Consider the following 14,787-nt stretch of genomic DNA (forward strand, 5'->3'; position numbering starts at 1 on the left):
GGACAGAGGTCACCCTTCACAAGCACTGCTTAAGTAGAGGCTGTTGTGATGAAGTGTTTGAATGACCTCACATTGAGAGACACTTATACTGTGGGCCAATCTGCAGGGCAAGGTCCAAACAGCCAATAGCCTGTTCTTCAATGGGATCTCCAACTTATAAAATCCTGAAACAAGTGGGGACTGCAGAGAAAAAGGGACATGCACCTCTAAGCCATGGTTACCTGATACCTGTGACTTTCCCCGTTTCCCAGTAATTTTAAGAATAGTTACCAAGATCTCAAATAGATCCACGCTTGTCATTGACTAAAATGAGATTGTCCATTTTCTGTTTATGATGAAGATCATCTACCACTCTCCTCTGTTTATCCCATATTCATTGAAACAAAAAGGAATTGTTATTCTTAGAGAATACTCAATACAGAATTCCAAATCCTTCCCATTGGCATGTTTCTATGTAGAATTAATGTGAATAAATCAAAAGTTTACACAGATACTGATGTAGTAAACCTGGGAGGTTGTCTTGTTTAGACTGTTACAATGTGGATAAATGACAGTCCCTCCAACCCAAGGCCAATGGCACCAATATCCGTAAGTTTATCTGATATGAATGACATCCTGCAAAGTGTTTCTTTGTAGCATTTCTTTGTCGTTTAGACGTTTGCCTTTCATGAATGCCTTTATGAATCAGTATTACTTTATAAAGTTGTTTCTGAGAACAAAGTGGTTTAGGGATAAGCATGCAACTGAAGTGACAAAGAATCAGCATCTCATTTCATTTAATTGCATTAGTGCATTTGAGCCAAATGTGATGCAGTAGCAGGTTAGCACACCCTCTATTAGATAAACAGTATGCATTTTGATAATATTGTAACAACAAGCCTGATCTATCTGCAGTTAAACTGAGCAGGTGATGTCATATGTAAGTTCATACCCAGAGCATTGCTGAATGAAGCCGTAGATTTCAACATTAAATACCTTTTTCATATTAATGTATGGTTTCAGCTCAAAATCTCTCAAGGTCAAATTTCCAAAGTATTTGATTTATAAGCGGATGTTAACAACTGTTTATGATCAGCTTGAAGGATCCCTGAAAGTCTGCCAAAGGCGGGGAAGGGAGTTGGGGGGGCGGGTCAAATTTTTAAAATGTGAATTGAAGCATTCAACTATAGCATGGAACTTACTATTATTATAATATTAAGATTTTTTTTTTCTGTGCTGTGCTTAAGAATCTGTAGAAAACAATAAAAAACCATATAATTGAAATAATGTGCCAAGAGGCCATGGAGCCGCTGCGGGGGGTGTAACTGAAGGGCAAGTCTGGCTCAACCTATCAGTGTAAAGCCTTCAGACTTCGGGGCAACCTCTCAAAGTACTGCTCATTGCTCCATCTGCTAATCCACTCGGCTGCGCAGCATCGCAGAGGAAAGCATCTCTTTACCTGGAGCAATCTGTCACGAACTCAACACTGAATTGGATACCATCAACTAAGCGGGAACATGGGCGACATACTGGCGTTGGTTTCGTGCTAAAACATGTTGCTGACGTCGCGCGTATTATGCACAACAGGTTACGTGACGAGGGTGAAGTTAAAAGCCCACAAAACTTTTCAAGTTAAAAGCCCACGAAGAGAATTAATGCTGTAGAGGACACGAATTAAACAGTTTCACTATGAAGATGTAAAATAGATATAAAATAAAATGGTTAAATGGCTATACTTAATATTCAAAGTCGGTTTTACAACAAATCACTGACAAATGACAAAATGTGCAAACTGAAAAAATGATATATGACTAAACGATGACAAAAAATTGTTAATGGAAAAAAACGTAGACTGAAAGTTTACTTGCGAAAGAAGGCTCATTTCTGGGTGACATATTGTCAACGTTATACAAACTATGGTTTATAGTTGTCTACTTTTTCAAGGGCTAATAAATGGTGGGTCATTAATTTAATGCTTTTCCAGTTCCCTCTTGCATTGCACTTCAAAAGCCATGATCCTCACATGGAGTAGTTTAAACAGACTACTGAAAATGTACTTTACAGCTAAAACTGGGAATAACGCTTCGCATTCGTTAAGGATAACGGCTTACACGAGCGAAATATAAAACTGCTTTTACTTAAGAAGCACATCGAATGACTTCCATCAAGTGCCGTCGACGAGAAATCAGAAATAATTCCGAGTAAAAATGTCAAGTTATTATACGTTAATTTATCGTGCATTTATTTCTTTCTCTGCACCATAAAAGCAATACTCGGAGAAAAGACGAGAAAAAGTCGAAAAGCTTAAAAAACAATAAAAATTGCAATTGCTTTTTAAAATTTAAGTCCGTTTAACCACTTCTAAGTAAGAAATGTGTAGGTCCTACTGAAGAAATTATGCGGAGGACATATCGTTAAAACACTATTAAACAGCATTTACACATTCCAGTATTAATATTAAGTTAGTACAACTGGAATATAAGTAGAAAACAAATTATTATGAGGATCTATTCATTTCACAGATGTAACAAGTATATTACGATATATATTATACATATATTATTTCTTTAAAAATCGGCAAATATTATATGAGGTGCCATGGTTGGTTAAATGATAAAAATCACAATGCATGGTTCACCTTTTAAGGCTATCGAAAAAAACGTGTGTAAACCACAGACTACCAAGACTAATTTTTATATATGATGTTATGAAAATGAGTGTTAAAATATAATTGTTGTTTTGAACATTTTAAGTCGAGGGCTAAGCAGCATTTCAAATGGCAGACAACCAGTCTAGCACGAATAAAAACATTCGGCGCTCAGACTAGATACCACCTGTTACCTTTCGCATAAAAGAACAAATACGTACAAAATACCTGCTCATACGTTTTGATAGTATAAGAATTAATCTTTAAAGGAATGTTTTCTCTTGGGGTAACGATTCGAAACTCGATTTTGATTAGTTTGTATTTTGTAAAAAAAAAAAAAAAACTTAAATACACCATCAATTGTGATTTTTCTGACCTTTTTCTCAAAAAGAATGTTGTCTTTGGTTCACATTCTCATTGTCGATACATATAATTGAATTTAACATTTGAATTAAGTTTATGGAAAGAATTATGGAAACAATTAATAATTTATCTTAAGGCTGCATATTTCAATACATTTTGATAAATACCAAATACAGAAATAAGTAATAGAACTGTATTATCAAATCAACAAACTACCCACAACAGTCATTGCATTGCAAAATAGTAGAATGACGCTTTATTTTAACTAAAACCGCGAGACAAAAAGCAGGAATTTGAAATCGATGCTTCGAAATGAAGGACGAGTCACCAACGTAAAAATGTGCCTAATAACTTTCTGTACTCCAAATCTTGGTGATCTCTTTAATAGGATTAACTAAGATGATGTCATAACAACGACTCGGGAAGCTGCACGCATTTCTGCAAAGACCCCAGTGTAAGTAACAGATCCTTCTACTCAAGTGTAGCGGATTCAACAGTTCCGCTTTGGAGTTTGCGCTGGATTTGAAGCCGGTGATATACTTATCTTCGCAGATACTAACGGCCAGCTTACTTTTTGCACAATTCGTTTTATTAGAACATGGGGTCTTAGTCTTTTGTGTAGTTAGCTCTCTATTCCATGTCACATAATTTTAGGCACTACAATAACTGCCTGATCGTAATAGCCTCACAAAGGATGTTGCCAGGAGTGAATTAATGCACTGAAGAATGTTAGATGGCCCTTCAAATGATCCTGGGCACTTAAATATTACTAATTGTAGCCACACAATCAAAATATGAAATAATAGTAATATAGTGAGGCAAACATCAGCTAAAATGACCATCACACTATCTAGAAAAACAAAATCTCATTACAATCCTTCTGTATTATATTCCAACTTGACTTTCATTGGCCATAACAATGTGCTTCTCAGTGGTCAATAGCTGGCAATGGAGTGCAGGCTGTTTGGAGATTTGATTCCTGCTTTAATCGACAGTTTTAAGCTCTGTAAGCATCGTTGCTTTTATTTAGCTAGATTTTATTTACATATGATCACAAAAATGACGACAGCCATGTCAATACAAATTAAGGCAATTAACTTTTAGGTAGCACAGCAGAATAAAACTAGTATCTTGCTGTTGTACCCAAGATCAAGGTGTTTAACCTGAAAAAAAGTCATCTAGTAATCAAGTACCTATGGGCATACATACTTAGATACTAGATTTGTGAAATCGGAAAGGACGCATCTTCAATTCTGATGCAACATAACATATGGCACTGCAAAATGTGCTCACACTTTGTGAGCGGCCAGATCACTGCAAAAGCCAGGGAAAACAGAGAATTCATATTATTACTGACAGGACACCCACGATTAAGCCAGATTTTGTCCACATCTGTAAATAAAGTGAGCCAGGAGACGTGAGGGTGTAAATAATCCTGCTAATGGACATCACTGGCCTATATATCATATTTGTTGATAAGAGGTTCTTAGGGAATAGGTAAGATTTGCATAAGCTTAGATACTGAAAAATTAAAAGAGTATTAGGAGTTAATATCTTCAAAGCCAGAATTTCAAGCAGTTACAGGACATGTTTGGAATGAACGTTTACAGCTGTAAAAACAATCTTGAAAAGAGGCAGGTGGCATGCGATGACATTCCTATCAGATCTGAAGTTCAGAAATTGAATATTTGTATTTGGGGGGATGGTCAGTATGAACTGACAGGTTTGGCTGAACTAAAAGGACATGAACTTCAATTCTGTGGTCTTCAAGAATGATGGTCCGATGTGCAAAACAAATGCTTTTAAAAATACAAATGAACTATTCAAAAAACAAGGTCTAAACACTGTAGCAGATTAAGTATTAAGTTGAAAGTAATTATAAATGCAACCAGTTTTATCTCACTCTCCAATGCTGAAGGTGTTAGTGGTTGAAGAGAGATTGGGAAACTTGTTCTGACTGTACAATATAGAGCAACCTGTATGTTCCAGATAATTATGAAACATTGTATCAGAGAAATTAATAGGGTGGTTGTAGATTTACAACAAAACACTTTACTGGGATTATTGTATCAGTGGTAATCGAATGGCTTAAATATCAGTTCCTTGACTGTACTCATTACTGAGTTGGCACCTCTCCCGGATAAAATGAGTTATGCAAACATTATTAATCATTATTTAACTATTTGAACTAATGAGCATAAGGCAAAAAGTATCAATTGCTATAATACCCATTCAGCCAAAATTTGCATCTCAGTAATCTTTATGCTGTCAATATGAACAATCTTTGAGCCTTGTCATTCCACAGTTCTGTCTCTCTACCTCCCATTACCAAATAATGATTGATACATAGTTTATTCATTCAACAATATGTACCAGTTTTCAATATTGAATCTATTGTTTCCATTTTTTGTTGAGCAGAAAAGTTTTCTGTATTTATGCATTTAATTTTGTTTCAACTAAAGTTGATCTGGCTCTTAATGTGCTCTATAAAATATGCTTTGGTTACCTGTCAGTTGCATTCTTGTTGTTGTACTTTTAATTAATGTTAATTTAGTCTTATAGATGTAGCCATGCAGTTCAGAGCCACCATGTTCAACATATTCACAACAACTCAAAATTAAAATCAACCAGGCCATATATTGCTTTACTATTGACTATACACAGAATATTAATGCATTCGCTCACTGACCATATGCTTACATTTGTGGAAAAAGGTTGACATGCGAATCTCATACATGTCAGTGGTATAAATGTCTAAGAAAACAAGAACTACAGTCTAGACTAGTGGTCAAAATTGTGAAAACACTTCCAATTTTTAGAGATTGCACAACTTCATTCAACTGTTGCTCCAGTTACTTATTTCATCGTCCAATCGATATTTGCAGGATTCTTTGAGTGTTTATAAACATTATTGCCACTATTCGTGTAGTAACTTTTAAAGCTTAATGCCAAAAATGCTGGATGCCTCCTCAGTTTTGGCCACTAGTGTACGTCATGCCTAAAGACAAAATAAATCAAATAAACCTAGACATTGATGTGGAACATGGGTCTAATGAAATCGGTGTTGCAAATTAATACGTGTGTGTAAAGTCCACAGCGAATCCCACTGCATTGTTAGCAAGTGTAAGTTGCACAAGGAGTTTGTGGCAAGGTGTGTCAACATAACTGCCCCAAGTTGGCCTTCATTACCTATTATAACTGTCAGAATATACAGTTAGTCAGTGTTTAGATTTGCCTGTTTTTTCATAAAACAATCAGTGAAGAAATTAAATAGTCTTATAATTATATTTTATTACCCAGTCGCTCAGCTATAATTAGAAACTTACAAATTGCTCTTTTAGCAAACATCAATGTGTCACAGTATGTTTATTTATGTTTAGGTACTTACCCATTTATACAGATGGATATTTTCATAACGGTGATGTTTATGTCAATTCAGGTTAAGCACCTGACTAAAGCCCCTACTGGGATTTGAACTAGAAACCTTCAGCCCAGTGTCCTGAACCACGACTAGCATCAGTCTTTGTTTAAAATTTTACGTCGCAGACATTTATTGCCAATTATAGATTGAAAAGTGAAAATGCCACCAGGTACCCTGCAAATTTTAAGTATTAAACACAGTGCAGTGAGGAGAATTTGACTCTAAATAAAACAGGAGAGCAGCTGAAAGACATACAGCCGAAGACAGTCCTTTGAATAAAATCAATATTAAAATCTATTTGTTTTTCATTCATGACCAGTAACAAAGCACAACAAAATCAAACTTGGCTATAAATTATATTTAGTAACAGTTCAGTATGCATTAGTGGTGTCTATAATTTTAGGTTCAGTTTAAAGTTCAATGTAATGTATTTTATATTCAGTGTTCCTAACCCTATTCCCATTCCAGAATCGATTATTAAAGTTTAAATACTGCCTATGCAGCTGAACCACATTAAAAGACATATTCTTGAGAGTCATGATTCACAGCAGATATGAATGGGATATATAACAACAGCACAATGCAGTGCATTTAAAGATTATTTTAAAATAAGGTCAAGAAGATCTTTTTGCCATATTTAACATAAATGGTGCAACAATTACTAATATACATTATTAGCACATAGCACGTTTTATATTTTGTGTGTTTCTTCTGTGTTTATATTACATCAGAAACTCCCAAACATATTATAGGGCCTGATAATTGAAAAAAGGATAAAAAAAATTAAATATGAGCACTTAACAGGTGCTACAGCAACAACCACTGTATTAATATTAATAAGTTCACCATATGAAACTTCATTCACTGTATAATGCACCAAATTTTGGGGGGGAAATAATTTAAAGAATTTTTTTTTGGGAAAAACATAATTTATAGAAGGTCTGAGATCTCTTATGTGACGGAAAAGGTTGTTTATTCTATTCAATGAAGGCCGGCTTGACTGATAATTTAAACAGCCATACATATTTTACATTACATTATTAGTTACAGGCAAATCAGCTTTCATTCATTTTACCTCACATTTAACGTGACTGAATAAACACTATACGCTACCAGTCACGTTGAAACGTCTTTGAAAGGCATGAAACTGATTGATCCCGGATTCACAAGTTAATTTTGTAATTCTGTAAACGCCGCTGCTAAAAGCGCAGTTCTGCATTTCATTAAAAATTTCCGCATGGATATTGCTGCCCCGCTGGTGTCAAAAAAATGGAGACGTAAAAATACATATAGAAGATATTTTATAACGCGATAGTCACCTTCAATTGACATTCAATGTAGGGCAGCGTTTTTTTTACTACGCCTGTCTGAGGAATCTGTGTAAAGCGTTTGCAAGAGCCGTGCTTTGTCTGAAATGTTGCTCACGCATTACCCTCGGTGTGCAAAGCTGTATCCTAATCATCTCTAACAACCAGGCAGCTATAAATGGGGGCTTGAAAGCATACATACCCCTTTCTCTCAGTTTTGACGGCATCCGCCGGCAAACTTTTGAACTGAAGGCGCCTGCGCCTTTCAGGGATCATTAAAATGTCAGTAGGAGAGGTAGCAGAAGCTGAGCTGAAATGGCAAATCTCCCAGCAAGGTACCTCTTATTCGATAATGTATTTATTTTATCGCTGCCTGCAAAAGATGGCATTGTTTTAATTTGTTTTTAATAAGAACAAAGATAATGAACAATGATTCGTTTTCCCCCATCACCATAAATTTAGTATATGGCTGTGAAACTATATTTTACAGTCCTTCGGAAAGCATGTATGATAAATTATACTTTCGTGTAAAATTAGGAGTTTCTTGTACACATAAATCATCTTTATAGTAACATACGCATCTTCTAAACCCAGAAGTCACTGAAGTGTGCTGTTTTACTTTAGTAACTTGGAGATAAAGGTAATCTAATAACAAAATATACATACATACGCCGAACAAGCGATTTTTTTACAGCAATCTCTTTAAGCGTGAAGGATAAAATACCTTTGGTCTTGGTTTAAACGTCGTGGTAAATGCAAGGTTTCACTTGTGGTGAATACCTGAAAGTTGGACGAATATGATAAAACCATATGCGTAATAAATCGCCTTAAATCGTTTTGCTACATGGACAAGTGTGTTTTTTACGATTTATGTCTAGAACATCTTCGCGGAACAGGATACAAAAAAAAAATTATCAATATGGTTTCGTTTTATAAGATGTTTTCTTAAATCTAGCATTTCCCTAAAGGTTAACAACTTAATAACTATCCTATTAGAAAACCCGGCAAATAGGAAAAGACGATAAAATTGTATTTGAAAAAAATTAAACTGACGTAATAATACATAAAACACAAGCATTCGTTGCATCGAGAAGTTGATAACCGATCACCAATAATAGCAAACGTTCTAATGTATAAGCCTTGGTGTAAAAAGTCTAAATAGACATGTAAAAAATTAAATAACTAAAGCCAACATTAATGTTTCATGCATTGCTTTTGCAATGTTGAGGTTGCAAAAGAACAAAAAAACTGAAAAAAAGTTTGCAGAAGAAATGACAGAAGCGCTTGTTTCAGGGAGATGGATTTTAATCTCCGTAAACGATTTTGTTTTCACATAATTATAAGATGTCAGTTTATGAAAGAGACATAGAAAAACAATAATCTTTAATAATAACATATAAATATCCTGAAAAGGCGGAATTAATCGGAATCAGAGAAATACGCTACTAAGTAAACAAACGTTAAGTCTTTTCGCCCCCAAAGTTATGGAGTTTATTAAAGGATCTTAGAGCAGACAAGCAATATAACCGCAGGTGCAGGGGGTTGAAAACATAGTAAAAATGAAAAGTTGGGGAGACTTTGTCACACTGTAACGAGTCTGATTAACATGCCCCTGACAATCTTCCTTAGTTTACTAGACTCCTAGCAACAACACACAAAAGGACTGGGGTTTAGTGGGGTCCGCGGGGAGACGCTGCGGCCTTTGATCTGTCTCCATTTAAGTAAGTGTCAGTTCAAACTATTAAGGGCACAGAAAAGCATCGTCCCAATTCTGCAAACTTCACAAGACGTTCTCCATTGAAGGGGAATTATCTTTCAGTAAAACACACACCAGTCCAGCGCAAGATCACTTCACTAGTCATGGAAATGACGCCCAGACAGACAGTCAACTTTTCAGGATATTGCGCTGTAATTCGTAGATTGACTCAACGATTAAGCGCAGTGTAACATATATTCCAACCCTTTTTAAAACGTATTTATCATACTTGACTGATAAAGATTATTTGTAAAATGTATTATTGCAAGCATTTGGGCAAATGACCATGAATCCAATGTTATTAATCATATATTTAAAACGCATGTAGGCCTATCGCAATTATTTTGAAATATATTTAATGACAATTAAAAAACATCAATAGCCCATCAAAATTTGCATTTCACTGCTATTTGATAGAACATTCCACTGTGTTATTTATTTATTAACCATATAAAATGTTTCAGGTTCATGCCACGTTCTCTCTGTGTATGTATGTGTGTGTGTATATATATATATATTATATTATATAAAATGGGAAAAGCAACACTTGGATGCATTTGTTTCTTAATACCATACATATCTTGGCAATCCGTTTTGTTGAAAAAAGAAAAAAGTTCAATATGGCGCACACAAATTTAATTGCAGTTATCAATTTGCAAAAGAAGACAAAAACACAACCGCAATACTATTCTTGCTCATTAGTAATATTTTGGCGCGATTCTTTTATTTTATTTGATAAAAAAGTGAATAAAGTTCAGTTCATAAATCTCATTATTGTCAAAAATTTATTGTGTTTCAAAATTCAGTTTTTCTTAATGGAAGATTTTATTATTATTATTATTATTATTATTATTATTATTATTATTATTATATAACCTATGTAGATTAACATATGGCATACTATGTCACCATCCAATATTTGAAGGTCTTATTGATAATCGGTCACCAAAAACAACAGAAAGGAATCAACATAAAAAAACACTTACACAAGGAACTTTAGAGTTCGATTTCATGCCTTCGTTAGAGGTGCTAACGGAATGAAAATACGGTGTTCATACCATTTCTGAAAATGCTGAAAAGTCTTTCGATCTCATTAATAGATACACTATTCTGTCCTCCCGAAGTTGGTAGGCTATCGATGTGTTCCGTTACACACTGTCAGTAGGCCTATTAGCCTTGGTTATTAACTGCGTATATTTTACTACCCCTGGTTTATAATACTAGCGACAGATTTTATTGTACTGAAAAATACTTTGCTAGAATGAGGTTGTCAGAAATTGTCAATAGCTCTCTAGTAAAACAATGAAGACATTATTTAGAAAACCCCCGGGCGGGAAATTACGGGAATAAAACCATCTTTACCACACGGGTCCTATTGAGATTAATGAAAAAATTATGCAAAGCATTTCAATTTAATCTTCTTCCGAGGGTGTTTTGCATGCACACATTTTCTCCGCTGAATTGTACCCGTTAATTTATTATAGCTATCTCGAGACACAACGACTATGGGAATGGTGTCCGTCACCTAATTGAATCCCGTGAAGTTTTTGTAAGGTTATAATCGTGTTAATTGTAATTTACCCTCTTTGGGACTGCAACTAAATTGTATTTAAACCAATCTACTGTGCTATTTGAGAAGATTATGTCATGTTTGTAACAACATAGAAATATATGTAACCTTGCGCACAATTAAATGTAATCAATCGCACTCAACCAATCAAGCTATTGAACGGGAACATTTAAACAAACTAAATTCACTATTGTGTTGCTATAAGGTTTAGTGATATTTTCGGCCACCGTCATTGTAACGGAGCACACATTTACCTCCAAATGTAAGGATGGAATCATGTACTCTTAATGACACCTGCAAACCATTAATCTATGCATCACTGAGTTTGCCGACGTAAATACATTTGGATATTATTTTAAACTAAATAGTTTTGATCATTAAATATTTACAATAACATTTAACGACCAAACTGCTCAACCCAAAGTATGACAACCAGTAGATCATGTACTTAGGATACAATCTCCAGGTAAATTGTAGATGAGATTGACCTCTGTCTGGTGTACACTATTGAGATTGTGCCTCATCCACTGAATGAACACCTGTTCTACATTATTTACACTGCAAGGTGACAGGGAGCGGTGTGTGCTCTTCCCAGCACCTTGTGACAGACACGCTTGGATTATGTGCCGTCACTGGCCATGCGGCGTGCGCGTGTGCGCGGAGCCGCCGATTTGGCTTCTGCGCGTAACGTACTGCACGCTCGATCAGAAACGCACTTACATATTCAGAGGCGGCTCTGTGGCAACTTTGGAGGGCGTTTTCTCTCTCGTGTGAAAACGCTACCTGGCGCAAAGACCATTTTCCAGTTTGCCCATTGGAAGCCATGGCAGCAGAGAGAAAGTGGGATTGGCCGACCCAGTAACAAATTATAAAATAAATGACAGCAAAAGGCAAAAACTGGGAGGAAAAACAATTCTCTGGCTCAATGCCAAAAAGCCATCTTATTGTTAGGCTGCTGGGCGCAGCAGTTGGTGTGATCTTTCTGTCTGGCATTTGCCTGATGCAGAGCAGCCTTCAGCGCATTTCACAGGCAAAAATTGATCATGAAATACCCAGTCTGACTTATTTAGTGCTTCTCATTGCTGCCGCCAACTCTTTTGTTAAAAATTCATCATCCACCCAGTCATCTAAAGGCTTGACAGTGAGATTTATGAAGGCAGATGTAATGAATAATTCACTAATTAGCCAACAACAACAACAATAATATTCATAATAATAAAGATGAACATACTAAGCAAATATATAATGTAAATTCAACTCTTTACTTGGAAGGGAAGGTCTGCTTTCAGCCCAGGCATATGTTATCTGATATTAAAAATTGCTTCGTTTTACATTAGAGACCAATCAGAAGTCAATCTTCTAGAACAGACTTTCCTACAATCAGATGTCAGTTGCGGACAGGAAGACGGAGCAGGAAAAAAAAAAAAGACAGAAAAACAACAAGTGTGGAAGTGGGTTTTATTGAGAGAGAGAGCGCAGCACCAGCCGCTTATCCTGCGGTGTGTGTGTGTGTGTGTGTGTGTGCCTGAAGCAGCCTGGCTGCTGGGCAGGTCTGCTCGGGGTGAGTGTGCCCAGTTTAAAGGAATTCATTTCCCTCTTCATCAAGAACACTGGCTCACAGTCCGCACACAAAGGCCCATGATTTAGTGAGGGGCCGAAACAAAATCTCAGATTGTTGGTTTTGGAAAATTCATTGAGGCTCTTTGGCAGGCGGAACTTTGACCTGTTGCCGCTCGCTGAAGCCCTGGGCCTTTTGGTGGCGGAGGGCGGCTGAATGGCGGAACAAGTGCGGCCTGTTCTGTTTGTTTACCCTTTTGCCGAGCGGCCCAGGCCCTGGCCATGGGCGACCGATCCCACAGCCACACCACCCCTCAAATTCAGGGGAGTGCAGGAGACAGAGGCGTCCACGCTGCTTGCGTTATCGACCCATACACCCCCCAACACTACCACGGTCCCCTTCCCAGCAGCCCCGGCAATGCCCCACTCCACTGCACCAGCTCCAGTGGCTGCATGAGAATGAAGAAGCCAGGATAGCCAGCTGATTGGTTTCTAAATACAGGGGGTGTCATGGAGGGGGGGAGGGGGTACGAACGACTAAACCTCCAAATGTATTCTCCTCTCTTCTGTCATTCATTGATACAACACAAGCTAAGAGGCTATTATTTTCATCAGATGAAAATGTATGTATTTTTTATGCAAGCAGAATTTTTTTTTTGGAAAAAACAACACACAGCTTAAAGTAGCGATTCATGCCGCCACGGTCACTTGTTTAGGACAGCTGTAGCCAACGTGATGACGTTTTGCGCCTGCTTCAGTAAGGGCATGTCGATCATACTGCCTCGGAAAGTAAAGGCACCCTGGGGGAAGAAAGAAAAAAAAAAAAAGTGAGAGATTTTGCGTGAATTAGCAAATTTGCAGCAATACAAATATGTCAGGAAACAAAGGTCCTTTCGTTGAGGTTAAACAGAAAACAGAAATGCCAAAATAACATTCTGATTCGTGAGTGAAAAATGGGAAGTTGATGATTTTAATGAGAAACTTTTTGTCAGCTGATGAATAAAATACTTCACTGAGCCAAATAATTTTGATCAATGAGCCAAGCCCGTAATGCTTTTGAAGCCCCCAGCGGAGCTTCCGTACCATCTGCGGTAAAAATCAGGGAAATTAGCTTGAGAATTAAAACGAAATGCTTACGAGTCCTGATCCAGAACATCCCAGTGTCTATTTTTCATGGCATATGAATAACTTACATGAAGTGTGAATGATACAAGCGTTAGAATTCAAATGAAACACAATGGGGGGAAAAAAAAACAAAACAAAGAAGGATGGCTTCACTTCAACCTTTCCGTTAATGAAACGAGCGAGTGGCGGCTACTGTCTCTCCTTCAGGCTATTGTTAGTGTAAAAATTACTGGCAGCAAGGTATAAACAGATTGTGTATTACCACCGTACTATCTACATAGCAATAGCCCACAGAGCAGAAAACACAAGATGCAATGATGCACTAAATTAGGAACAATAATATTGGACACTTAATTTTCTTTTCCCATCTTACAAAAAAAAAAAACCTCAAAGCTTTGGGCTGCTGTTTATTTGCAAGAGAATATTACATTTTTGGTTATGCATGAAAACGTGGCATTAAAATGACGGCGATGATCTCCGTGGATGAACAGCGAAGTGTGATGAGAAGGATCTGAGGTACCTTTCCTAATTTCTGGTGCTCTTCAAAAGCAGCTATTAGGTCTTCAGCCCACTTGACTCGTTCAGCACTTGGAGAAAATTCTTCTTGAACAATCTGGACCTGGTTGGGATGGATGACTTGCTTACCTTAAGAAAAGAACAACAAAGATGAAAGATGTCAGATGTGTTACTTCAATATCACCAAAATCATAATCTCTCCAATAAACATAATATGGTGATTAATCCACAGTATGGACCACATCTAATAAGTCTAACGTAATGTCTGCTTTTGCAGTAGTTTGATTGTTAGTTATGCTACACACACCTGTATATTTCCTTGTACAGACTGTACCTAAATGGTAAGTGTTCAGGCCAAAATTCCACTTTGAATGCTGCTGCCCGCCCCTCTATTGCACGCAGGGTCATGTGTTATTCAGACATTTGTCAGACTGTCTTTTTGGAGTGTTAAATATGACAGTGTATCATGTACTGCCTGCCCCAGGGGCTGGTCACCTCTCCCCCAGTGCGTTTCAGAGGTGCTCGCTCTCTGAGAGTCTGGATGAA

The 14,787-nt window shown here is 36.8% G+C and overlaps 1 protein-coding gene across 1 annotated transcript in view; it reads right to left on the reverse strand.

Moving 5' to 3' along the window:
- Window positions 1-12,484: 12,484 nt before the first annotated feature.
- The window catches only part of clybl (citrate lyase beta like), a 55,453-nt gene continuing 53,150 nt past the window's right edge, over window positions 12,485-14,787 (reverse strand). The window contains exons 7-8 of the mRNA XM_023833224.1: window positions 14,246-14,370; window positions 12,485-13,400 (exon numbers count right to left, since the gene is read on the reverse strand). Coding sequence (XP_023688992.1) covers window positions 13,305-13,400; window positions 14,246-14,370 — 221 coding nt within the window. The 3' untranslated portion in view covers window positions 12,485-13,304. The remainder of the gene's footprint in view (window positions 13,401-14,245; window positions 14,371-14,787) is intronic.

This window comes from Paramormyrops kingsleyae, chromosome 1, assembly GCF_048594095.1.
Source record: "Paramormyrops kingsleyae isolate MSU_618 chromosome 1, PKINGS_0.4, whole genome shotgun sequence".
NCBI classification, from domain to species: domain Eukaryota; kingdom Metazoa; phylum Chordata; class Actinopteri; order Osteoglossiformes; family Mormyridae; genus Paramormyrops; species Paramormyrops kingsleyae.